Source organism: Leptosomus discolor, chromosome 25 (genome assembly GCF_034619465.1).
Source record: "Leptosomus discolor isolate bLepDis1 chromosome 25, bLepDis1.hap2, whole genome shotgun sequence".
Taxonomy (NCBI): Eukaryota; Metazoa; Chordata; class Aves; order Leptosomiformes; family Leptosomidae; genus Leptosomus; species Leptosomus discolor.
In genome coordinates this window covers 7,406,742-7,430,017 of record NC_141415.1, presented here as the reverse complement: position 1 = coordinate 7,430,017, position 23,276 = coordinate 7,406,742, and the positions used below count along the sequence as shown (strand labels likewise).

The 23,276-nt window shown below is 68.9% G+C and overlaps 2 protein-coding genes across 4 annotated transcripts; one reads left to right on the top strand and one right to left on the bottom strand.

The window, feature by feature from the left end:
- Positions 1-5,737: 5,737 nt before the first annotated feature.
- On the bottom strand, positions 5,738-18,856 carry IGFBP4 (insulin like growth factor binding protein 4). Of its 3 annotated transcripts, none has more exons than XM_086478038.1 (5): positions 18,820-18,856; positions 12,628-12,957; positions 6,470-6,624; positions 6,161-6,295; positions 5,738-5,866 (listed from the first exon to the last, which is right to left on the bottom strand). In XM_086478038.1, the coding sequence occupies exons 1-5, from the start codon at positions 18,851-18,853 to the stop codon at positions 5,738-5,740; spliced, it is 783 nt and encodes a 260-aa protein (XP_086334164.1). In that variant the 5' UTR covers positions 18,854-18,856. The 3 variants fall into 3 exon arrangements, with proteins under 3 accessions (XP_086334164.1, XP_086334162.1, XP_086334161.1); XM_086478036.1 differs by having other exon boundaries at positions 12,628-12,959; positions 18,786-18,823; XM_086478035.1 differs by lacking the exon at positions 18,820-18,856 and having other exon boundaries at positions 12,628-13,012.
- Positions 16,227-22,856, top strand: LOC147413738 (uncharacterized). The gene is made up of 23 exons (XM_086478016.1): positions 16,227-16,404; positions 16,639-16,781; positions 17,140-17,208; positions 17,385-17,447; positions 17,531-17,596; positions 17,833-18,060; positions 18,266-18,619; positions 18,777-18,896; positions 18,980-19,033; positions 19,247-19,273; positions 19,657-19,752; positions 19,974-20,018; positions 20,192-20,272; positions 20,379-20,420; positions 20,529-20,556; positions 20,797-20,846; positions 20,940-21,074; positions 21,239-21,301; positions 21,418-21,486; positions 21,674-21,742; positions 21,928-22,122; positions 22,344-22,456; positions 22,646-22,856. Exons 1-23 carry the CDS (start codon positions 16,227-16,229, stop codon positions 22,854-22,856), a joined length of 2,499 nt encoding a protein of 832 aa, XP_086334142.1.
- The last annotated feature ends 420 nt before the right edge of the window (positions 22,857-23,276 follow it).

Below are 23,276 nucleotides of genomic sequence, written 5' to 3'. Positions count from 1 at the left end.
CCCTGCCTGTGCCCTGCCTGTACCCTGCCCATCTGCTGGGAGCCATAACTCAGAGCGGGCGCAGAGCCGTTTTCATTAGCCAGCACTAATTAGCGCTGGGCCCGGCCCTGGGCCCCGCGGGACCTGCAGCCCCCCAACCCCGGCTGCCTTGGTCCGGGTGTTGGCCGCGATGCCGCTGGGCCAGCAGCGACGAGCACCGGGGGAACACGAACGTTCCGAGGCTTTGGCTCCAGACGGTGCTTTGGGGGGCGATGGCGCTGCCGCTCCCGAGCCCAGGCCCCTGCTCGCTGCTCCCTCTTGCAGAACCCCAGCCAGGACCGGGGGGTTCATCTCCCGGGGCACGGGGCGGTGGCTGCTTTTCCCCGCTCTGGCACCGCTCTGGGAGGGGGAGCGGGCCCATCGCCAAGCACCGTCTTCCACACGTGAAATTTTTAGTCCATCGAAAACCCTTTTCCAGCGCAGCAATGGCTGGAGCACGGGCCCGGACACCGTGGGGACAGTTCAGCCAAAACCACCTGGATTCAGGAGAAAATAAATAATTCCCTGAGCTCCTCGTGGCTTCCAAAGTTTGTCCCGGGCTTCCTGGAAGCACAGCTCTTGGTTTTGGTTCCTGGGTCCGGTTCCAGCCATTCTGTAACAAACCCAGCCCCTCTCCTGGCCCAGCTTGCAGGTTTGTTCCCAGCAGCCTCTGCCTCCGGCGGGTGATGCCCCATGTCCCCAGTCACAGCCAGACCCCAAAAGCCACCAGTGCTGCGGCGTGGGGCCAGGCTGTCCCTGGTGACGGGGACATGGATCGCACCGGTGCCCGCCCACATGTGTGGGTGACACAAAAAGCGCCGACACAACTTCGTGGTGACAGCAGGGCGGGCAGCAGCACAGGGGGGTCCTGCAGGGAAACCTCCTCACCCTGCCCAGGGGACGGGGAGCTGCTGGCCGCTGCAGGTGGAGCTTTGCTCCCCAGCGAGATGCAGACCAGCTCACCCGGGGCCCAGAACAGCCACCGGACACTGCCGGGGGTCAGCATCACCACCCGCCTCCCCCATCCCGACACAACGGGGTCCTGCCACGGGGCTCCCAGCCAGCCGCGCTTTCCGAACACGTGGAGGGTGTGGGAGGGTTCGGTTTCCTCCTGTCACCGGCTTCCCCGTGACCTCCAGAAGAGGGAAAGGGCCACAGCCCTCCCTCGGCTGACAGGGAGGAGCAGCGGCACGTGGAGCCGTGTGCCCCCAGTCTGCAAGCGTCACAGGAAGGGGCAAGTGACCCCCGGGCCCCATGGCATCAGCCCCCACGTTCCCGGCAGCCCGGCAGCGACTCTGCCAAATGCACACACTCACCCGTGGGTTTCTCCAGCCAAATCGGTTCCCGAGGCCGGCCCGGTGCCCCCACAGCCGCCAAGGCTGGGGGCAGCCAGGGGGGGACCCCCAAGGAGAGCCCGGGGCAGCTTTCGGCGCAGGAACAGGGCGCTGGGCCGGGCTCCAGGAGAGCTGGCGTCTTCCCTGGTCCGGCTGCCGATCTGCTGCGCCAGCAAATTACAGCGCTTGTCTACATTGGCTGCAGGCGGCCGCCGTCAGGCCCAGCTCCGCCGGGGTGTTTGCACAACCCCGAGCACCGCCGGCCGCACAGCTCCAGTAACCGGAGCATCAGGCTGGCACCAGCCCCAGACGACACCTCCGGCCCCGGGGAGCTGCGACGCCAGGGACCCAGCCTGCGACGCGACCGCCGGCAACGCCACCCCCCAGCCGCCCCGGTGAGCCAACACCGTGAGAAAGCCGAGCTGCGGCCAGGAGCACCGGGCAGCCGGGAGGCGTGTGGCCGCTGGCATTGCCACACCCGGGCATCTCCCAGCTGCGTCCCCTGACACCCTCCTGAAGCCCTGAGCGGAGCCGGTGATGCTCGATGCCCACCAGCACCGGCATGCACAGGCACACGTGCCGCGGGCCACAGCTCTGCGAGGCCGGTGGTGCTCCCTGGCCATGAGCACATCACCCTGGTACGAGCTGGTGCCTGTCCCTGTCCTGCCCTGAACTTTGAAGCCCATCCAGTGCCTCATCCCAGCCCCACTGCTGCTCTGTGCCGCCGCGCGGGGCCAGCGGTGCCGCTCATCGCTTCCCTCGTGGTGGCACCGAGCAGAGGCTGAGCTGGTTCCCACGAGGAGGCACAAAATCACTCGCTGCCCTCCCCATCCCTGCATGGTGTAGCTCTCGATGAGGCTTTTTGGGTGCCTGGGTTTTCGGGGCTGCTGAACCCCAAACCCAGCGCAGTGTTCCCCAGGCTGGGGGGGGACCAGGTGCCCCGGCAGGGCCGGCGCGGCTGAGTCTGTCCCCGCACTGGTGGGACGCCCAGCGCTGGCCCCCAGCCCCGTGGGCTGCAGATGCTGCCGAGCGCAGGCAGGCGCTGGCCCCTCTCCCGCAGCCCAGTCCCGGGATCTACAAACCAGACACTCTCAGCTCAGGCATTTTTTCCACTTCCAAGCCGCTGCGATCCAGCCCCCCGCCCTCCCCAGCTCCCCCTGCCCCGGCCTCCCTTCTCCCGCTCCGCAGCCGGCCGTGCCCGTGGCCCCTGGCCCGGGGCGGGAGGTGGCCAAAGGGGGTCCCTGCCCGGTGGGTGTGAGGAGCAGCCCAGGGCCCAGCCTGCACCCAGCTGCACCCGGGGGAGCGCGGGGAGGGGAGCAGCGGGGCTCCCGGGGAGCAGGGACCTGCAGGTGCTGGTGGGCGATGTCCCTCGCTGCCGCCAAGGATCCCTCCCCGCTCGCCCCACCAGCCGCCGTGGGGCCACGCTGCTCTCCCCGGCAGCAGGCAGAGAGACGCCATCGAGTATCTTCGCAGGCAGCTCGGAGCTGGAGCCACCCACAGCCGCTCGGCCACCAGCCCCCATAGCTACAGCAAACAGTCCCCAGGCAGGCTTTGGCGGGTGCACCCCCAAACCTGGAGCACCAGCCGGCTCACCAGGCTGGGATCCCCATGGACCCCTCTGCTCTGCTTTCCCCCCTCCTCTTCTTTGCAAAGACAAAACGCACCCAATGATAGAAACACATTAAGCAACAGGGAAAATTAAATACAGTAATTACCTTTTTTTTGTTGTTTTTGACGATACAAAGGTTCAAGTTTACTGTAAAAGAGGGTTGGTGCTACACGGGAGTCCGAAGGGACGGGCTTGGCCCAGGAGGAACTGACAGAAATCACACTGGCGTGGAAAAACGCCGCTGGGGTTGGGGAGACTTACGCTGGTATATGATCGTGTGTAAATACAGCCTTAAACTACAGGAGAGACGATATAAAACGCTGGAGCCCTCTGAGCTGGACACAGAACCCGCCCTGGCGAGCGCCGGCATCCCCAGCCCCTGGCCGGCCGCTCACCGCCCACCCCAACCCCAGGAGAGGCTCTGCTGGATCTGCCGGCGCTGCCCTGGCTGCGTGTGGGGAGGGTCCGGGCGGCCAAGCCCAGCCAGCCGGGGCGGCCACTGCATCCTGCACCCCGCCACGGTGCTGCCAGCGCGGCCACGTGGGATCAGCACCGTCACCGGCCGTGGTCCCCAGCAGCACCTCCCCACGCCCTGGGAAACGCATCCTTGGCGTGGTGGCACCAGGGGGCCGGGGGCTCCAGAAGGGACAGGGACCCTTGTCCTGGCCAACTGCCATCCTGGCAAACCGACTCCCTTTAGAAGTTGTGGGCAGCCTCCGAGCAGGACCACAGGCAGCCGCCGGGCGGGCGCCAGGGCAGGAGGGGATCCGGCAGGGCGCCAGGGCAGGCGGGGGGTTTCGGCAGGAGCCTGGCGAGGCAGCGAGCAGGGATGCAGCCAGCAGCTCGACAGCTCTGCCGGACCCTGCCGGGGACGGCGGTGTGCGGCGGGGCAGGAGCAGCAGCGCAGCCCCACGGGACACGTGGTGGAAGGTGCTGGGACACGTGCACCTGGGACACGTGCACCTGGGGCACGGGACGTGGCACGGGGACGCTGGCACCCGGACGATAAGCCAGGCGAAGCCGTGCCGATGAGCCGCAACGCTGAGGCCGGTGCCAGGCCCCGTCCTGGCTCCCTCTGTCCTCACCGTCCGGCCAGCCCTGGCCAGAGGGACGGCAGCACTTGCCAATCCCCGTCCCCGCCGCCGCCACCAAGACACGTGGGGATGTCCCCACGGGTGCCAGGGAGCTGCCGTGCCATGCCGTGCCGGGGAGCTGCTGGGGACCAGCGGGGCAGAAGGGTGTTTCACTAAAACTGAAACATTTCGTTCCCATCGGGGGCCTGGGCGCTCACCGGCGTGGACAGGGCAAATCCACACGGAAAACCAAAACTTCCCACTGTGGCCATGGAGCCAGGGGGTGGGTCTGGGCAGAGTCGGGGAGACTGGCAAAATCTGCTCCATCTTTGGCAGACTTTGGCACGGCCGTTTCTCACATTTAGGCGAAAAATTTCCAGCCCAGCTTACCAAAAAAAAAAAAAAAAGAAGAAAAAAATAGCTACAAAAATAGTGACAATTTCTCAGCTGAGAACTTTGTGCTGGCGAAATCTGCAGATCCTGTCACCAAGACATTCCAGAAATTCGTCCCGGTTTTGTCATGCTGGCCAAGTTGGAAGAAGAGAAGACAGAAACGATCGCTGGTGGTGCCCCGTTCCGCGGAGACGGAGGATTTCAGCCTCCGGGGCCATGCGGTCAGTTTTAAGATCCCACCAACGGCATTTTTTAAATATTAAAAATCTTTGGGGAAGAGAAAAAAGAAACAAGAGAAGCCCTCGCTGCTGGGAGGCGTTTCCTGGGCACCCCCCGACCCTCCACTTGGACCCAGCGCCTGCGGGGACGCACCCCTGCACGCCTGGGGGAGCCCGACCCCCCTCGCCCCGGGGACAGTGGCTGGGTTCGGGGCAGGGGGAGACAGGACGGACGGGAGGAAAACTGCGGCCGCCAGCTTTGTCCCGGCACAGGGAGCAGGACAGGGCTGGGCCGTGGGGCTGGGGGCTGCAGTGGGGAGGGGGAAGGTCTCTTATTGCTCTGTGCGGCTGCGGTGCCCGCTGCACGCACACGCTTCGGGCAAGACAGAGGCAGGGAGGGCCCCAGGCAGGCGGTGGTGTGGGGCAGGGGGTCTCTCCAGGCCCCCCCAGCTCCTCGCCTGGGCAGCCTCCCGCCGCCGGGGAGGGCAGGATGAGGCACTTCTCCTGCTGCCGCACGCAGAGGTCTGGTGTGGACGGCAGCGCACTGCAGGCGTGGGTGCTGCCACGGCACCCCACGAGGCACCGGCGTGTCCGCGGCCGCCCGCGGAGCCAGGGTGAGCCAGGGCAGCAGCCGAGCCTCTGCCGCAACCGCCGGGCTCCGGGTCCCCCGAACACGCTGCAGCACAGGAGGGCCGGGGCGAGAGCCGGGGGCACCACGGGGTGGGCAGGCGGCGGCGGCCGTGGGAGCAGCACGGAGGGGCATCGGCGCGGGGGGTGCTCTCCACCCGGGCAGCCTGACGCCAGCCCCAGGGCAGCATCGGTCCAAGCAAGCGTCCGTGCGGGATGGAGGTGCCGCTGGTGCACGCCGGGGACCCCTCGGCAGGGGCAGCTAGTGGTCATGGCACAGGCGGGGGTGCCGTGCCCCGTGCCGTGGGCAGCCCGTGGCGCAGAGCACGGCGGCAATCCGGGGCGCGTGCCAGGGTCCCTCGGCACCGGGGAGCTGCTCGGCGGTCAAGTCCCCTCTCTTCCTCTCCTACGCAGCCCCGGTGGGTGTCCTGGCCACGGCACGGCGTGGGGCCGCCGCGGTGGCGCTCACATGCTGTCTGCCAGCTGGTGACAGTCCAAGTCCCCCTTCAGCTCCAGGAAGCCCGGCAGCTTCACCCCCGTCTTGCGGTCCACGCACCAGCACTTGCCTCGCTGCCCGTCCAGCGCCGGGTGACACTGAGGGGACGGCTTCGGTGAGGGGCGCCCAGCCTGGCCCCCGCAGCCCCATCCCCGTGAGCTGCCTGGCCAGGGCAACCAGGAGCTCTTGCGGGGGCTTTGCCACCCCCATCCCACGCCGGGGCTTTCACAAAGGCCCCCACAGCACCCGAAGGGTGACTCCCACCACAGCCAGCAGCCGTGGCACTGGCCCATCCATCCGTGTCCCCCTCCCACCTCGCCGTGGCTCTGCAAAATGTCCCCAGGGGAGCGGCCGCCCCCAGCCCCCCCGTGACGGCCGAGAGCCCGTCCTACCTGCTTGGGGTGGAAGTTGCCGTTGCGGTCGCAGTTGGGGATGGGGATGACGTACAGGTCCTCGTGCGTGCGGGTCTGCGAGGCCGCCAGCCGCTCCAGCGCCCGGTGCAGCTCGCTCTGGCACGAGCCCTGTGCCTGCGGGAAGCGGGGGGCTGAGCCAGCAGCGGGGCTGGTATGTGCCCCTACCCCAGCACCCCGGGACCCTGACCCTGGAGCACAGCCCAGGGGCGCTCAGCACCCATCACTGCCCTCCCCAGCCCAGCGCCGCCCCAGTGCCGCCCGCCCGCCGCGGTGCCACGCGGTGCTCACGATGGGCCGGGTCTCCTCGCGGTGGTACGGGCTCCCGCTGTTGCGCATCTTGTTGCCGTTGTTGACCCGCTTCGCCTGCTGCTTCTGCAGGCACTTGCGGTCGTGGAGGCTGCAGGGGCTGAAGCTGTTGTTGGGGTGGTCGATCTCCTCCTTCTCTGTAAGGACACAGACCGGAGGGGGCTCGGTGCCCGGGGATGGCGATGCCCCCCGCAGTGCCCCAGCCCCCGCGGAGCAACTTGCACCCCCCAGCACAACGCGCAGCCGGTGCTGCCAGACCCCACACCGCCCTCCTCGGTCCCCACAGGTGTCACCCCCAGCCCTGGGTCCCCTCTTGCCCCTGCCACCACGCTGGGCTGAGCTCTCTCTGCAGCACTGGGAAAGGCTCCTGGGAGCTTTTACAGCCGATTAGCCACGATTCCCGTGCTCGTGGCCACACGTCTGTTTCTGCAGGGCTGCAAACACACACTGCGAGAGAGCCAGGCAGTCACCCCACCAGGCTCCAGGTGCTCGCCCACAGCCCCAGACCCACAGGGCTGGAAGGTGACCCCGGGATGCACAGCCACGGAGCCCCAGAAAGACCCTGGTGCTCCCAAAAAGCTGCCTCTGAGGAGCTGCAGCAGGAATGGGGGTACTGGGGCTGCATCGGGGCGGTGCTGAGCACCCACCAGGCCTGGGGCGGCACCAGGCGCCGCAGCCAGGAGCGGATCCGTGCTCTGCCACGGGGCACAGCCCCCGCGAAGACATGAAAGAAGAAATTCCTGGAATCAGAAAGTTAATCTCCCGCGGGGCCAATCCCGAAAGGCGGCGCTTGGCATCCCCGCCTGCGCCAGGAGCGCAGCCAAACTGCGATCCCAGATGTTGGCAGCTGGACGGAGCGTCATGAGACCCGAGCTCCCGGAGAGACTTTGGTTTTTGAAAAGCTGCCGGTCCCTCCAGTTTGGGGCCTGTTAATGCTCTGCGGAGGGGGAGAGCCGGGGTCCTGCCCGTGCTTGGGGCCGCAGCAGGCACAGCCTGAGCAGCGTTTTGACTCCCAACCAGCCTGGGCTGCAGGAGGAAAGCGGGCAGGGCTCCCTGCCCGAGTCTATCCCAGGGCTGGGCTTATACCGACCAAGATTGCCGCTGCAACGGGAAAAACCTTCCCAAACCGGGCCGTGCAACATGGGTGGGAGCACCCAAGGGCGCACAGCACCAGGGAGGGAGGCTGCTGGGGTGATGCCCGGCACCAGCCCTTCCCGCAGGCAGGCAGCAGGCAGGCAGCAGGGTCGGAGCCGCAGCCTCCTGCCCGCCACATCCCCACGGGATCCCGGCCCTGGTCTCCCATCAGCACCTCACACAGCAGCTCCCCGGCAGCGAAGGGCTCCTGGACCGGCTCCCAGCAGCCCGGTTAAAGTTCACAGTGAAGCCCCGATCAAAGCCTTCTCCTTCGTTCGTGTTATTTGCTTTTTTGTTTAATCTGTCAGTTTTTTTCCAGGAAATGGCTCATGCCCTTGAAATTTGAAACACAAACCCAAAGCCTCCAGGAACCCGCACAGAGCAATGCCAGCCCCGGCGCGCACCAGTCCCGGCAGCACCAACCACGGGGCCGCGGCGCCATGCGGGGGCTCGGGGTGCTCGGGCAGGGATGCTCCTTCCCTCCCCTCTGCACCTCCCCAGGGAGACACACAAGGAAGAGCCGGGCAGGAGACCTGGCACTGGTGGGGACCACCACGCCGCAGTCCCAGCACCTCCGTGCGCTGCTCCCGTGCCACGGAAAGGCAGGACTGGGAGGCACTGGCCGCTGCCCGCTCTGCCCAGGGGAAGCCCTCACCCACCCTGCACGGACAAACACCCCTCCTCCCCCTGCCAGCCACCTTCAGAGTCAAATCCCTCAGCTTAAATAAAACCAGATGCCAGGAACATTTTCATAAGGTCCCATGAAACATCGGTGCCTCCAGGCAGCGAGGAGGCTCTTGACGGCACTCGGCTCCGGGAACAGAGCTGTGGGACCCGCGGTCCCTCCACTCACACGCCAGCTCCAGGATCCCTCCCCGCGACAGGGATCGCTGCAGCCCTTGGGGTGATTTTCCCACCCACTAAGTGACATGTGGCAGCTTGAGGCGCCTCTCGCCTCCCTCGGCTCCTCCTGCACCAGCCGGACGAGGAAACTCTTCGCACTCGTGCACAAAGGCAGGGAAAAAACAACTTCTGCGGATCCCGGAGGCCCCCGACCCGTGAGCCCCCCGCACAGCTCCCGGTGTAGCCCGCTCTGCCCCGACCCCTTGGGAAGCAACATCCAGATGCCGTCCAGGCAGCGCTGATGCCTGCAGGGTGTCCCCGAGCCTTCCTGCACCTCTTCCCCCATCTGGCAGCCTTGGCCGCGCAGGGCAGCCCATGCACCGGCCACCACCCCCCTGGTGCTGCCGGTCGCAGTTGGGGCTGTGCCGGCTGAGGGAGGTCTCTGAGCGGCAGGGGAGGGCAGGCAGAGCAGAGGGGGGGTTGCCTGCTTGGCCAAGGGCTGGGGGAAGCCCCTCTGCTCAGCTTGGGATGGCGGTGGGTGCCAAGGGGACGGGAGTGGGTGCTGCCCTCGCCGGCCGTGCTGTCCCGGCAGGAGGAGGGTTTCTGCCCGGCCTTCTGCTCGCCCTACGGACAGGAGACACAAACGAGTCATTCAGCGTCGCCTTCAATTAACGGGAGCTGCAAATGAGGTTGGTCACGTGCTGAACTTGTGATTCACCGCACGGAGCCCGAAGGAGCAATGAAGGGCTCCGGGCTCCACCACGCGGCTCCCATGGGAGGAGAGCCCAGGGCAGCGAGCGAAGCCCCGGGGCCGTGTGTGTGTCCGTGGGAGAGGGACAAGTGTCACGGGTCCCCACAGCTTCGGCCCCGCTCCCTCCTGCTCCCCCAGCCCAGGCGCAAAGGACCCCACGTGCCCCACAGGCCAAAGGGGACACATCCACGTGTCTGCGGCCGACACGGCACATGAGCCGCAGTGCGTCCCAGCACGCTCCGCGTCCCCGCCTGGCACCCCTGGTGTCGCCTGCGGGTGGTCCTGGCAGGGCCACGGCGCAGCGCCGGACCTCTTGGCTGCCAGGGCTCTCGACTTGGCAGGCACCAGCGCGGGGATGTCTCTGCTTGTCCCACCGAGCACTGGCCCTGGCAGAGCACAGGGAGCTGGGGCACGGGGGTGGCTGGGGTGCAGGCACCAGGCACCCACTGCCCCTTGGCCAGGGACACCGGCCGGCAAGCCTGGCCCGTCCCCATCCCGCGGGGACACGCTGATGAGCCTTGCCGTACTCAAACACGGCCGAGCACACCCGCACCTCCCAGCTCGGTGCCCAACATGAGCCCAATGGGGAGAGGTTGGGATGCAGGAGAGGGAGGGAGGGATGCAGGTGCAGATGATGCCCCGTAGGGACCACAGCCTCACCGGGAGCAGCACCCAGCCTGGAGAAACCCGAGCATGGACAAAGGCCAGACCCATCCCAGGGGACAGAGGGCACAAGGCAACAGCATCACCTGGACCCCTGGCCGGATGAAAAGGGGCAGTGACAGATGCACGTGGGGTGGGCACCGCTGGGGGCTGAACCCAGCCTGTCCTCGCTGCCCATGTGCCGTCCAGCAGGGGCTCAGCCACGGCCGCCCCTCCTGCTCACTGCACACGGGAAGGGAACGGGATCCGTCCCAGCCACTGCTTACAGCAACCACGCAGGATGAACGCAGCTCCCATGGGCTCAGTTTTTCCCAGACACAATTATTTACCCAGCATTAAATCACTCGTCATGTGTGCTGGGGAAAACGTCCTCACCTCTTCCCGGCTGCCACGCACGAGTTCAGCCATCGCCTCGCCAGGCTGTGCCAAAAAAACACAGCTGGAACCTCCCGGGCGAGCAGCGGGATGGCCCAGGAGCCAGCCCGGAGCTGGCAGGACGGGGAGCAGGAGGCAGGGACCAGGGTCCTGCACAAGGTGCCCAGACCCGCAGCCAGGGGAGAGGGTCTCGGGTCAGGAGAGTGACCACCCGCTCCCTCGCTTCCTCCAACGTCCCGTCCCAGTCCCCGCGGGTGCCCGGCGAGCAGAGAGGCTCTTTCCTGGCCATGGAGCAGGGAGCCATCGCCCAGCCCCTCGGCAAGCCCAGCCGCAGCCCAGCCCCCCTCGGATCCCAGCCTCTTCCCTGGAATGCGGAGCCCCCCGGGCCGAGCCCCCAGACAAAGTGTTCACTGTACGAGCTGCACGTTAACCGCTTCCCGGCCGCCCACCCGCCGCAGCCGCCGCTCGCCCAGCACCCCCTCAGCACCGGGTGCACCCGGGGGGCACCTGCTCCGAGCCCCTGCCCCTAAATAGGCATTTAATTCCCCCCTGCTTACCGAGAGGGGACCCCTCGGACGCACCGGCTGTGCCAGGGTGCCCTCGCTGTGCCAGGCAGGGCTGCGGTGGGAGCGATGGAGCCTGCAGCCCCCAGCCCCACCCTCCCACTGGCTCCAGGCTGCCGGAGCGGGACAGGGACCCATGGTTTGGACATCCCACCGGGACCTTCCCACCGGGGCTGCGCCAAGCAAGGGGCTGCAGGGTCTTCTGCCTGCGTCCTGCTGGGCTGTCCCGGTGAAGGGGCTCAATGCTGCTGCTACCCGCTCCCCTGCCCTGCCAGCTGCGACGCTGCAGGCAGGCGCGGTGCCCGGTGGGCAAGCCTGGCTCCCACGGCCACCCACCCATCCCCAGCAAGGCCAAAACACCACAGGAAGGAAGGGAAAAAAAAATTGCAAGTCTGTTTCCTAAAGGCTCTGGGAAAAAATGCTGCGTTACACGGGGCACGGCCAAAACCAACAGGCCTTGGCAGCCCGACGCAGTCCCGAGCCAGGGAACCCAGACAGCTCCTGCAGGATGTGGGATGAGGACAGACAGGCAGGGCAGGGGGTCTCCGCAGCGGATCCCCATGTTGAGCACACGCAGCCAAACTCCTGCCCACGGAGAGGGGCGGCCGGAGGGGCCCATCTGCAAAGGGCCCTCCTCGCCACGGGGACATCAGCAGAGCTGCCACGGACCCACCATGCCAGGAGGGAATGGAGCTGGGAACTGTCCCTCAAGATGGACAGGGATGGACACTGCTGCAGCCCCTTCTGCCCCTCCGGGTGACCCCATGTGGGGACACAGGGACAGGCCAGCTCATGGACCGTCCCACGGAAGGGATGCTGCTCCGCAGCTCCAGGGGATGTGGTCCTGGTCACAGCCCACAGGACGGGGAAGGGGGAGTGCAGCATCCAGACCCACCGACGGGCCAGCCTTGTGGGCCGGGTCCCCACACTCAGCCCCCCAGGAGCGGCTCCATTCCCGCTGTCAAAGCTGCAGTGTGACCTGCCCAGCTCTGGGGCTGGGCTCCCTCAGCCGGCTCCGCTCCTGGCCCCCAGACCCTGCCCAAGCACCAGACGGGTGGCAGGGGTCCACGATCAACACCTGCAAGAGGGTCCTGGGCAGAGACAGGCTTCTCCGGCCTGGCCCTGCCTGCACCCCTCTGCCCCAGCCGGCTGCGGGGAGGACACAGCTCGGAGCCCCAGCGCAGAGCCCAGTCGCAGCAGGTGCCCCAAGGCCTCTTGCCCGATTCCTCTGGTGGTGCAGGCAGAGCTGCCGGCAGCATCCCAGGGAAGGGGCAGCACAGGGGGGTCACCATGCAACTGGGGGCTTCCCCAGCATCTGGGACCCGTCCCCAGGGGCCACAGGTGCCTGCGGGACCCCAAGCTGCCCCGCCGTCCAGGGGCGCTCTGCAGCCAGGGGCACAGCGGGCGACGAGCCCCTGCGAAACACCCCGCTCCAGCACACGCGGTGCCACCGGCCGTGGCCCTGCCGTGCCCGCGGGGGATACAGATGGCACAAACGCGAGGGGGCTCAGGCGGCGCAGCGCTGCTCCCTCCCGGGGACACGCTCCGTGCCTGCCCGGCCCCGTCCCGTCCCGTCCCGTCCCGTCCCGTCCTGTCCCGTCCCGTCCCGTCCCGTCCCGTCCCGCCGCAGGGTCCCCACGGAGCCCTCCCACCCGTGCGTCCCCTCAACTCTCGCCCAGACGGCAGGTCTCGGGGGGGGGGGGGGGGGGCTGCTCGGTTGGGCTGTTGCCACCAACCTGTCGAGGAGGGGCGACAGCCCCCCACGCACCCACACCCCCCTCGCCCCTCTGCCGCTCCGGGGCCGACCTTACCTGGGGGCTGGAGGCTCTCCTGGATGGCCTCGACGTCGGCCAGGTCCGTGCAGACGCCCTGGCCGTGCATGAGGGTGTGCAGGGGCCGCGGCACCCCCCGGGGCGGGTAGCACCGCAGCCCGGCGCCGCAGCGGGCGGTGTAGACGCCGCAGGCGGTGCCGCGGCCGAGGGCGCAGGTCGCGCAGCAGCCGCAACCCGGTTCCCGCACCAGCTCCGCGCAGCCCTGCGGCGCCTTGCACCGCGCCAGCCGTTCCTCCGAGCACGGCGGGCACTGGATCGCCTCCTCGCCGCCGCCCGGCCCCGCCGCCGCCGCCAGCAGCACCAGCAGCAGCAGCAGCGGCGGCGGCGGCGGCGGCGGCGGAGAGCGCCCGGCGGCCCCGCGCATGGCGGCCCCGCTCCGCGCCGCTCCGCGCCCGCGCTCCGGGCTCCGCTGCTGGCGGCGCTCGGCTGGCGGCGGGCGCGGGGCGGCGGCGGCGGCGGCTTTATGCGGCCCCTGGCCACACCTCCCGCCGCCGCCACCGGGGCCACCGGCGGGGCCGCCCCCGCCGCCACCGGGAAGCCACCGGGGAGAGACGCTCCCCGACGGCGGGGGCGGCGGCGGCGGCCGCGACGGCGGCGGCTACTTCAGCACCGGGGAGGGCGCCTTCAGCACCGGGGCCACCGGCGGGGCAGGTCCGGAGAGCCAGCCCGGAGACCCCCGGCCCTGCGTGTGTTCCCCCCGCCCTCCCCGTGCCGGCCCCGGCAGCAGCCCCGACACCCTGCCCGCCGCCGCCTGCCCGGTCCTGAGACCAACTGGGATGAACTGGGCGGGTTGTACCACACACCGTACGGGGCTGCATCGCAGGGGCTGTGGCCAAGACCCCCCAGCGTGGGGCAGCCCGGGGTGGGCTCCGGGCTTCGGCCGTGGGGGTCTCGGGGGGGGAGCAAAAGCGCTGCCGGTAACGGAGCATCGCGGGCCGCCAGGGACGACCCGGGGCGGCACCGCCGGCTCCCCGCGCGCCCCCCCCCGCCCCGGCCCCGCACCCGCCGGCCCCCCGCGCCCCCCCCCGGCCCCGCACAGCCCATGATAAGTTGAAAGCTGCCGGCACCTAGTGGCAATTTAGGAAAACCGGGAGGCGGGCGGGCGGGGAGCCCGAGCATCTCATCCCTCCCGGCGGGTCCGGCCCCGCCAGTCCCCGCAGCGCCCGGGCAGGGGCGGCCGGGCAGCACCACGGGAAGGCGGGGGCCAGGGCGACAGCAGGGACCAGCCCCTGAGCCCCGGGGAGACGGGTCCCCGGGCAGCACCCGGGGGCACGGTGATCCGTGAGCTGCGCCCAGGGGCATCTTAGGCAGAGCCAGGCTCGGGGCAGCCGGGGGGACCCACCTGGATGAGGCAAGGGGGTCCTGGACACGGCCCGGGGTGGGGTGAGCTCTGGCACAAGCACTGCCCCTGCCCTGCGTGAGACACTGCGGTGCCCGGGCAGGCCTTGTGCGGGGTGTCCCGCACGCACCCGGCTCCCTGTGGGGGGTGGTGAGGAGGCAGAGAGCCCCCCTCTCTCTCTCCCTGTCCCGGGGATAGGATGTGCTGTGGCCAGGGGTAAAGCAGAGCCTTGCTGAACTCATGACATGGGACAAGGAGCGGCTGGGCACTGCAGGGAGCTTTGTCCCACACACCCAGGGACACGCCGGCACAGCAGCAGCCGGGTGCTGGCTGTGTCACCTCGCTGGCCCTGGTCAAAGCCAGCAAAAAGCCGCCACCCTGTGCTGCACAAAGACTGACGAGGTGACCCCTCCATCCCCAGCGCCAGCACCAACGGGGAGGTGGTGCAGCCCATCAGGAAGGTGACCCTCACCCTGTGGGACATGGGGAGCCAGCCCAGCCCCCTGCGGCGCTGTGGGGTGAGCACAGCTTGCAGGGAACAACTGCACGCCGCAGGGGCTGCGCTGGCCCTGCCGAGGACCTGGCTGAGCAGCGGGAGCTGCTTTAAAGGCTCAGACACGGGGCCCCATTGCAGAGCCCTGGTGCGAGGCTCAGTGTAGTGGGTGGGACAGGAGAAGCAGAGCCAGCCTGTAATGCAGGCCCTGGGCTGAGAACCCCAATCTCATCTCATGGGTGAGTGCAGCTAGTGTGCAAACGGGCATTTTGAGGCTCGGGTGCCAGCACTGGTGGCACCGGCCGTGGGGGGGTCCCGCGACCATCTCTTTCCTGTGCAGGTGAGCTGGGCAGCACCAAGTGTGCAGGCAGGACACGGGCAGGCAGGTGGGATTTAGAGGTGGGCAGGCAGGGTCTGTCCCCCCAGCGCTCCCCAGCCCCCCTTCTCCCCTCCCAGCCAGCGCAGGCTCCCTGCAAGGCATTGGCACCGGGTGCTGCACCGGAGCCCCTGCCCTGCCTGGCATTGCTGCACGGCGGCCATGACTCGGGGCAGAGGCGCCAGCCTTGACACAGTGTCCAAGCGGGGCCCAAACCCAAACAGGTGCCCAGCCCCGCTCCAGCCGCGGCACCTTATCAGGCCTTGGCAGCGCCGAGCGCCTGCTGGGGAGACTGTTGTGTCTGCGGGCAGAGGCAGCGGGGCCCCAGGGACGAGGACGCTCTCGCTGTGCAGCCCCAGGGGCTGTTCCCCTCCTCTAGGTCCCCATCCCAGCACCACCCTGTAAGATGGAGGGGCTGGGCTGGTGCACCCCACAGCCGTGCTGCCCCCCACCCCAGTCACAGCCCTGCAGCCAAGGAGGGTGCTCAGTGCACACTGCTCGATGCTCAGTGCACGGTGCTCAGTGCAGCCCAGCTCCCCCACCTGTGACGGGGCAGCCCCGGGGTTCTGTGGGCTCCCAGTATGTCCTTCCCAACCTTGGTGGCTCTTTGGGGTTCCCAAGGCCGTGTGGGGGCTCAGGCTGCTTCCCTGAAGCTCCTCCAAGCAGGGTCTGGAGCAACCCCAGCCCCAGGGAGGGGCTGCAGGTCAGCGCAGGGCTGGGGCAGAAGCGGGGCTGGGGGACAGAGAGGGCAGGAGACCCCCAGACAAGGGTAACCCCAAGGGAACCAAGGGAGATGCAGGGCTGTTCGCACCCGCTGTGGGACACGGTGACAGGGCACAGGTATTGCACCCACTGCAGGACCCCGATGCCTCCCGGGCTCTCACAGCCCCATCCCCAGGGCTCAGCCCGGCTGACCCATGAGCCGGTCTCTGTCCCCTCCGGCGCCAGGCACTGGTGGCCGGGCAGACCCTCCGGAGCACCCGGCTGCTCTTGCTGCGGTCGATGCCCCTTGCTCTCAGCCAGCGCCTTCCTCCACTCCCCTCCTCACTGGTTTTACTCCCCATTTCCAGGCAGCATCTCCTCCCTGGCCCTCCCTCGCCTTAGTTCCAGCAGCTCCTCCTGTCGCTGGCTCCCTTCCCCACGGTTCCCAGCTGCCTTCCTCACCCCTGGTCAGCCACATGGGTGCTCAGCCCCCGCTGGATGCGGCCCGTGGGGCGCGGGTGCTGGGGCGGGCAAGGGGCGTGTCGGGCAGCGCGGGGGCCGCCGTGATAACAGCGGGAGCCGTGCCGGGGCCACGGGAGCAGACAGCGCGGGCGAGCGGGATGAACCAAGCTCCCCCATCCTGGGCAGCCTGGCCCCGAGACAGCGGCATGGGCTCCGGCAGCCCCCAGCGCCTCCTCCGCGCCCTCTGCATCCTCTCGGTGCTGACCGGGCACCTGCCCCCTGCCACGGCCCAGTGGTTTTACCCCCTGGGCTTGGAGAACACCACACCGGATCCAGGCACCAGCCCCACGGCCCCCATGGCACCCGCCCTGCACAGGGAGGAAGGTAGGCATGGTGGGACGGGGGTACGGCTTCCCTGGCACCCCCAGCTCCTGCGTCCCAGCAAGGAGGGGGCACCTCCAGCATAAGGCTGGAAGGTGAGATGTGGGGTGCCGGGGTCCAGGGCTGCTGGTGGCACCGCTGTGGCTGTGGCAAGTGCTGGGAACCGGGAGTGCTGTGCCACTCCGGTCCCCCTCCAGCCCTGTCACCTCTCACCCCATCGCCCCTTTGCTCCTGCAGACGGAGCCACCGGCGGCGTGGAGCCCACACGGAAGGTGCTGCTGAGCAAACCGCCGCTGGCGATGGCCCCCAGACGCCGGGAGCCCCTCGCCAGAGGGGCGGTGAAGGGCCCGGGCCATGCCTCGCTGCGCACACGAGGCCAGGTGCCTTTCCCCGGGCAACATCCCCTCCCTGCTCCCCCAGCCCTCCCCAAACTCCCCAGCCACTGCTGAGCCCCTTGCCATGTCCTTCCCCTTATCTGTGCCCTGCCCACACGGCCGCAGCAGCCCAGGCAGGGCAGTGTGCCCTGCTCCAGCCCCAAGCCATGGCTCAGCCACCTCTGCCCCCTTGGAAAGGAGCCGCAGCAGCTCCCAACGTCCCCCCGCATGGCACAGCCCCACGGCAGCGCTGGGGCTCAGCCCCCACCTCAGGCTGTGGGCGGCCACGGCTGCAGAAGGGTCCCACCTGATCCCCAGGATCCCCCCGAGCCCTGCACTGAGTTCTCCCTGTCCATCCTAGCAGCACCGACCCACGGCTGCCCCAGAGATCCTTGAGGGGAGCGCGGAGGAAGAAGAGTTTCTGCAGATCAAGGTGGTGGAGGGGTCCTGGTCCCCAAGGGGGGGCTGTGAGGGTTGGCTGCAGAGATGAACACCCAGGCGAGGGGTTCTGGGGGACGTGGACCAGCAGGGTGGGATGGGGATGGTGCTGCAGGGGATGGGGACGGTGCTCTGGGGTCTCACACTCAGACCTTCCTCTCCTTCACACAGACGACAGCGAAGGGTCTGCCCCAGCAGGTGCCCCCGGCCGCAGAGATGGACCCTGCCCTCCAGGTGAGAGGTGGGTGCAGGGCACCCGTGCCAGACCCTGCAGCCGGGGCTCCCGTCCCGTCGCTCACCGCTTTCTCCCTCTCCAGATGCACAACGGCTCCAGCTGCGTCTGCCCCGTGCGTCCCGGCCCTCCCGGCCCTCCCGGCCTAAAGGTGCGGTGGTCCTCCCTGGGGAGGGGCACGGGGGTGCAGGGACCCAAAGGGACCCGCTGGAAGAAAACGCACAGCCCTTTTGGCCATGCAAAAACTTTTCTGCTCAGGATTTGGACTCTTGCTTCAGGGTCTGGGTCAGGGGATGACTCGGGTGTCCCCTGGCAGGGGGGCAGCACCCCATGGTGGGCACTGGCAGAGGAACGTGCCAGGAGCCAGGCTCTGTCTTTCCCCGACAGGGAGAGAAAGGAGACCGAGGGTCCCCAGGAGAGAGAGGCCAGCCCGGATTCTCTGGGGAGAGAGGGAAGTCCGGCAGCCCAGGGCAGCCAGGTCACCAGGGTCCCCGGGGCCCCCCGGGTCCTCCAGGACCACCGGGGCCCCCAGGACCACCAGGTGCCTGGGGAGCCAGGAGCCCACCCGGGCCTGCTTCCCTCCCTGAGGGATCGGAGAAAGAGGTGAGCACCGGGGTGGGGGGCACGGGAGGGCGATGCTGGGGGGGCGGTGGGTGATGCTGGTGCTGGCTGCAGTGTCCGTGCCCAGCTGGACCAGCAGGGACGGGGAGGGCTGGGGCACGTGGCCATGGGAGCGGGCAGCCCAGGGGAGGGGGACCAGGGGGTGGGACGCGACCATTCACCAACTCTGCTCTTTCTTTCCTCTCTCCCTCCAACCCAGCTGGGAGCGTCCACCCCTGCGGGAAACCCAGGCCCCCCAGGCCCCCCTGGGCTGCCCGGCCCCCCTGGCTACCCAGGCCACGAAGGCCCCCCAGGGGTCCCTGGGCGGGAGGGGAAGCCAGGACCCCCTGGCCCACCCGGGGGGGTGGGACCACCCGGTTTCCCTGGGGCTGAAGGACCTCCGGGGTCTCCAGGCTCAGCTGGGCCAGACGGACCCCCGGGGGCACCAGGGCTCCCAGGGCCACAGGGTACCCCTGGGGTGCCTGGGCACGAAGGACCCCCCGGTCCTGCAGGACCTGCATCATTCCCTGGCAAACCAGGGCTCCGAGGGGAGCCGGGATTCCCTGGACTAAAGGTGAGGGGGTCCCAGCCCAGCACGTCCATGGCCCTGGGGTGCAGAGCCAAGTCCATCAGAGGGCTCCAGCGCTGCCCCAGCCCTGCCACGCAGGGCGCAGGGGGACACGGGGTGCTGAGCCCCCACGCTCACCACCCCACGCACCGCGTGCTGGCAGGGTGAGAAGGGTGAGCACGGACTGCCGGGCATGCCGGGGAGCCCTGGCCGGACCGGAGAGACGGGATCCCCAGGCATGCCTGGTCCCATGGGACCACCAGGGCCACCGGGGGACTACAGGGTGAGTAGGGGGTCCTGGGGCTGCAGGTGCTTGGGGGTGGGGGGCAGCCCCCGTGCTCCCCTCAGCACGTCCTCTCCTTCCAGTGTGACTCGCGCCACGCAGGGCACCGCGGATCGGCCGGGCCGCCGGGCCCCAAGGTGAGCCGGGGGAGTGGGCACTGCCAGCGGCGGCAGCAAGGGCACGGGGACGGTGTCGGCCGTGGCCGCTCCCCGGTGCCAGCGCCAAGACCAAACGGCTCCATGGCGGGTGCTACCCCGCGGAGCGAGGCACAGCGCTGTGCCGGGGGGCCGGGAGTGCCCGGGGACCCCCAGAGCCGGGGCACTGACGGGACTTCTCTGCTTTCCTTCCAGGGAGAAAAGGGTGACCCCGGAGAGAGGGTTTGTAGCCGAGGGCAGGGTCGCGGGGGAAACTGGCTGGGGTGGTCCCATCCCCACACCCTGAGTGTGAACCCCTGAGCCCCGTGTGCTGCCTCTGCTCCCCCGCTGCCCTCTCCACGCCAGGGCAGCACCAGCCTCCGCCTCGCCCCAGTGGCACTGGGGGAGTCCCCAGATGGGCTGGGGCACGGGGCGGGGGTGGTGAGCCACACCATCCCCTGCGGCACCTGCAAGCGCACACGGGCGCACACCCACGCACACGCGGAGCGCGCGCACACGGGCACACCCATGCAAGCACACAGTGCACACCCGTGCACAGCCACACACACGCCCGTGCCCACCACCCAGCACAGGCTCTAATCGTGCCTCTCTCTGCGCTCACCCAGGGGTGCTGCTACGGGGAACACGGGTGCAAACCAGGCCACCTCCCCAGCACCAGCAGCCAGTCCGGCTCCTGGGTTCCCATCAGCGGGTACCAAACGGTGAGTCCTCAGGGCTCACAGGGCCACATCACAGCGAGGGGTGCCCGGGGACCCCAGTCTGGCTGTGGGGACCCTGCTGCCAGAGCCCAGTGGTCTCTGTGTGCCCCACACCCCAGCTCACCCCACCGACACCTCCACTGGGCTCGTGGCCCTGGCTGGGATGAAGGATGGAGAGGGGGAGGATGAAGATCAGCCTCAATCTTCTCCCTCTTTCTCTGCAGGGCGGCAAAGAGGAGCCAGAGATTTATGGAGCCATCATCCCCCATGTGAGACACAGCGCTGGGCTCCCGTCCACCGCTGCCCTGGTCCCGGGGAGATTCAGCCCTGAGAGGGAGCGGAGCGGAAGGGATGGGTGACAACAATGGGGTGTCTCATAGCTGCCCCCCTGCAAGGCAGCCCCAAAGTCGCCCAGTCCCATCTCCGCACTGCTCTACCGCAGGGTCTTCGAGGTCCCCCTGGGAACCCCGGCCCCCCCGGGCCCCCCGGCCCCCCTGGAGCACCAGGGCTCCTCTACCTCAATGTAAGGCCCAGCGCGGGCCGTGCACACGCCTGTGCCAGAGCACACACGCATGTGAGCGTGCACGGCACGAGGGGCTCCCCACAAACCCGCCCGTCTTTGCTTCCAGAGGGTTTACCCGACCCGTGTCCAGCCGCCCTGCAAGCAGCCGGTAAGCCGCGGCCTCGCTGTCCCCGAGAGGGACCCTGTCCCCTCCCCATGCGCCAGGAACGGCATCCCTGGGTCCGGCAGCGGTAATGGCCCCCGCTTGCCTTCGCAGGCAGATGCCGACGCAGGCTGGGCAGCAGGTAAGGGCGTTTCTCGGGTGTTTCAGGGGCTCCAGCCTCCTCAGAAACACTTTTCGCAAAGTCTCGCATCCCTTCCCGGGCGCCGGGGCTGTGCCACCCCGCACGGGTCCCCGGCACCGCAGCCGGCTCTCCCACCCGCCTCCCGCTGCCGCCGTGTCCCTGCGGGGCCGGCTCCCATGGGAGCACCCAGCTCCCGCGCTGGGGCGCCCTGTGACCCCCCACCCTCTCCGGGCTCTCCAGATGCTGACATCCCTTGGACGGAGCCACCGGACTCCCGTGCTGATCCCCGGGTACGTCCTGACTGCGGCCACGGGCGAGTCCCCCCGAGCTGTCCGGCTGCCCCGCGCACCCCAGCCGGGCCGTGACCTCTCCGTCCTCCCCAGCGCCAGACGTGGGTGTTCAGGTCCAAGGAGCTGATGCTGAAGGCGGGCAGCGCGGTGCCTGAGGGGAGCCTGGTCTACGTGCGGGAAGGGAGCAGCGCCTTCCTCCGGACCCCCACCGGCTGGAGCCGCCTCCTGGTACCGTGCACCAAGGACACCCCTCGGGGGCTCTTGCAGGGAGGGGGGGTCCGGGCTCCAGCCCTGGCAGCCGGCACCAGGCTGGATTTGGTGCTGGGGCAGCAGATGGCCGGGAAGGAGCCGGTTCCCCCCTAACCCGTCCCTCTGCTCGTTGCATTGAGCAGCTGGAGGATTCAGAGTCGCTCTTCGCCGGTGACGACCCCTCCGCCTCCACCCCACGGTACCAGGTGAGGGGTGCGGGCAGCCGCCGAGTCCGCGCGTGTCCCAGCAAGGGGACAAAGCCCTCCTTTGCCTGCCGGAGGGGGACAGACCCCTGTGGGACCGTCCTCTCTTGTCCATCCAGGAGGCGAAGCGGGTGCAGACAAGAGGTCCTGGCACGGGGCCGCCTGCGCTGGCCCCCACGGACTCGCTGGTGAGCCCTGCTGTGGGTCCAGCCACACCGGGAGGGCCGTGCCGTGGAGACGGGCTGTTGGCAGAGCAGCACCAGCCCGGCACACACAGAGCCAGGGGTCGTGTTGGTCTGAGGAGGGTGCTGCGCCCGTGGCACCCATGGCACAGGGATGGGTGTCCCTGGGCTGACCTGAGCTGTGTGGTTCCAGGTCCAGAAGGAAGAGGGACAAGGGCTGCCCCAGATCCTGCCAACCACCGTCGCCCCACGGATCCCGTCAGTAAGCACTGCCCAGCCCCGGGGGTGGGAGACGAGTGATCCAGCCATGGGAGAGGGGGGAGAGGTGCCCAGGGGACCCCTCCATGCCCAGTAAGCACTGCTGGGGGCTCACACCCGCCTGGGAAGGGGGGGAGCAGAGACCTCGATGCCTGGCCATGCCCGAGACTCCCTGCCTGCCCTCCCCAGCTCCGCCTGGTCGCCCTGAACGTGCCCCTCGCCGGCGACATGAGCGGGATCCGGGGCGCTGACCTACAGTGCTACCGGCAGTCCCAGGAGGCTCAGCTCTACGGCACTTTCCGGGCATTCCTGTCAGCCCCCACCCAGCATCTGGTCTCCATTGTCAAGAGGACGGACAGGACCCTCCCCATCGTCAACCTGAAGGCAGGTACCCCTGTCCCCCGTGGGGGCTGCCGGCGGCAAAGCCCCGCAGCCCGTGGTGAACCTTGGTGTGGGGATACTGGCCCAGTCCATGCCGCGCTCGGCACTTGTGTTTTGGGGAGCTGGGAGGAACCGAGAGCAAGTTATTGCTCACACGTGGTTGGAACAAGGGCATCAGCCTGGCACCCCGGTCCCCGGCTCAGCGCTGCCGCTTGCCCCCGCAGGGCCAGCTGCTGGCCAAGTCCTGGAGCTCCCTCTTCGAGGGCCAGGCCGGTGCCGCCCCGCGGGGTCCCATCTACTCCTTCAACGGGCGCAACGTCCTGACAGACCCCCTCTGGTGAGCACGGCTGCGGGGCGGGTGCCGGCAGGGTGTCCCCAAACAAACGCCGGGAACCAGGCTGGGAGGGGGCTGCAGTGGGTCCCCCCCCACCCCTGGCACTTGCACGGATGCAGGAGCTGGTGCAAAGAGCCGGGGGTGCCCCGGAGGGCGTCCCCCAGCCCCTCTCACCCCCGTCCCCATCTGCAGGCCCCGACGGCTGGCCTGGCACGGATCCACACCGCGGGGTGGCCAAGCCCGCAGGAGGGATTGCCAGGGCTGGCGCAGCTCCGGCCCTGGGGAGGGCCTGGCCACCCCCCTGGGTGAGGGCAGGCTGCTGGCCGGGCAGCGGCACAACTGTTCCGAGGCGTTGGTGGTGCTCTGCGTGGAGGTGGCCTTTCCCTACCGGCACATGTGGTGATCCCGGCACTGTGGCACTAATGATCACCAGCCACGTGCCCCAGGCAGCCCCCACCATCCTGCAGGGCTGGGAAAGCAGCTCCAGGAGCCCCGTGGGCAGCACAGGAGGAGAACTGCGGCGTGGAAGAGCACTGAGAGGACGGCGACCCCTCAGCCGGGTTGCGCCATGCTCATCTCCGGCTGCGCTGTCCCCGCAGAGCCCCGTGCTGCGGGGCAGCAGGGTGATGCCAGGCTGCCCCCAGCTGCCTCCCTGCACCTCCAACAAAGCGAATCCTGTCACTGCCTCAGAAATAAAGACACAAAAAGTTGGTGTTTTGGATGACACCCAGCGCTCTATTATCGGGGGGGGGGGGGGGGGAATGTGCTACGCCAGACATTGCCTGCTCCAGCAAGGGGCACGGGGGGGCATGCTGTAGCCAGC

Coding starts and splice junctions, on each gene's coding strand:
- IGFBP4 (XM_086478035.1), bottom strand. CDS start 13,012: ATGCGCGGGGCCGCCGGGCGCTCTCCGCCGCCGCCGCCGCCGCCGCCG. Junction 6,625..12,627: donor GGAGAGCCTCCAGCCCCCAG/GTAAGGTCGGCC, acceptor GTGTCCTTACAG/AGAAGGAGGAGATCGACCAC. Junction 6,296..6,469: donor GCGAGGAGACCCGGCCCATC/GTGAGCACCGCG, acceptor CGCTTCCCGCAG/GCACAGGGCTCGTGCCAGAG.
- LOC147413738 (XM_086478016.1), top strand. CDS start 16,227: ATGGGCTCCGGCAGCCCCCAGCGCCTCCTCCGCGCCCTCTGCATCCTC. Junction 20,019..20,191: donor ATGGAGCCATCATCCCCCAT/GTGAGACACAGC, acceptor GCTCTACCGCAG/GGTCTTCGAGGTCCCCCTGG. Junction 20,421..20,528: donor AGCCGCCCTGCAAGCAGCCG/GTAAGCCGCGGC, acceptor TTGCCTTCGCAG/GCAGATGCCGACGCAGGCTG.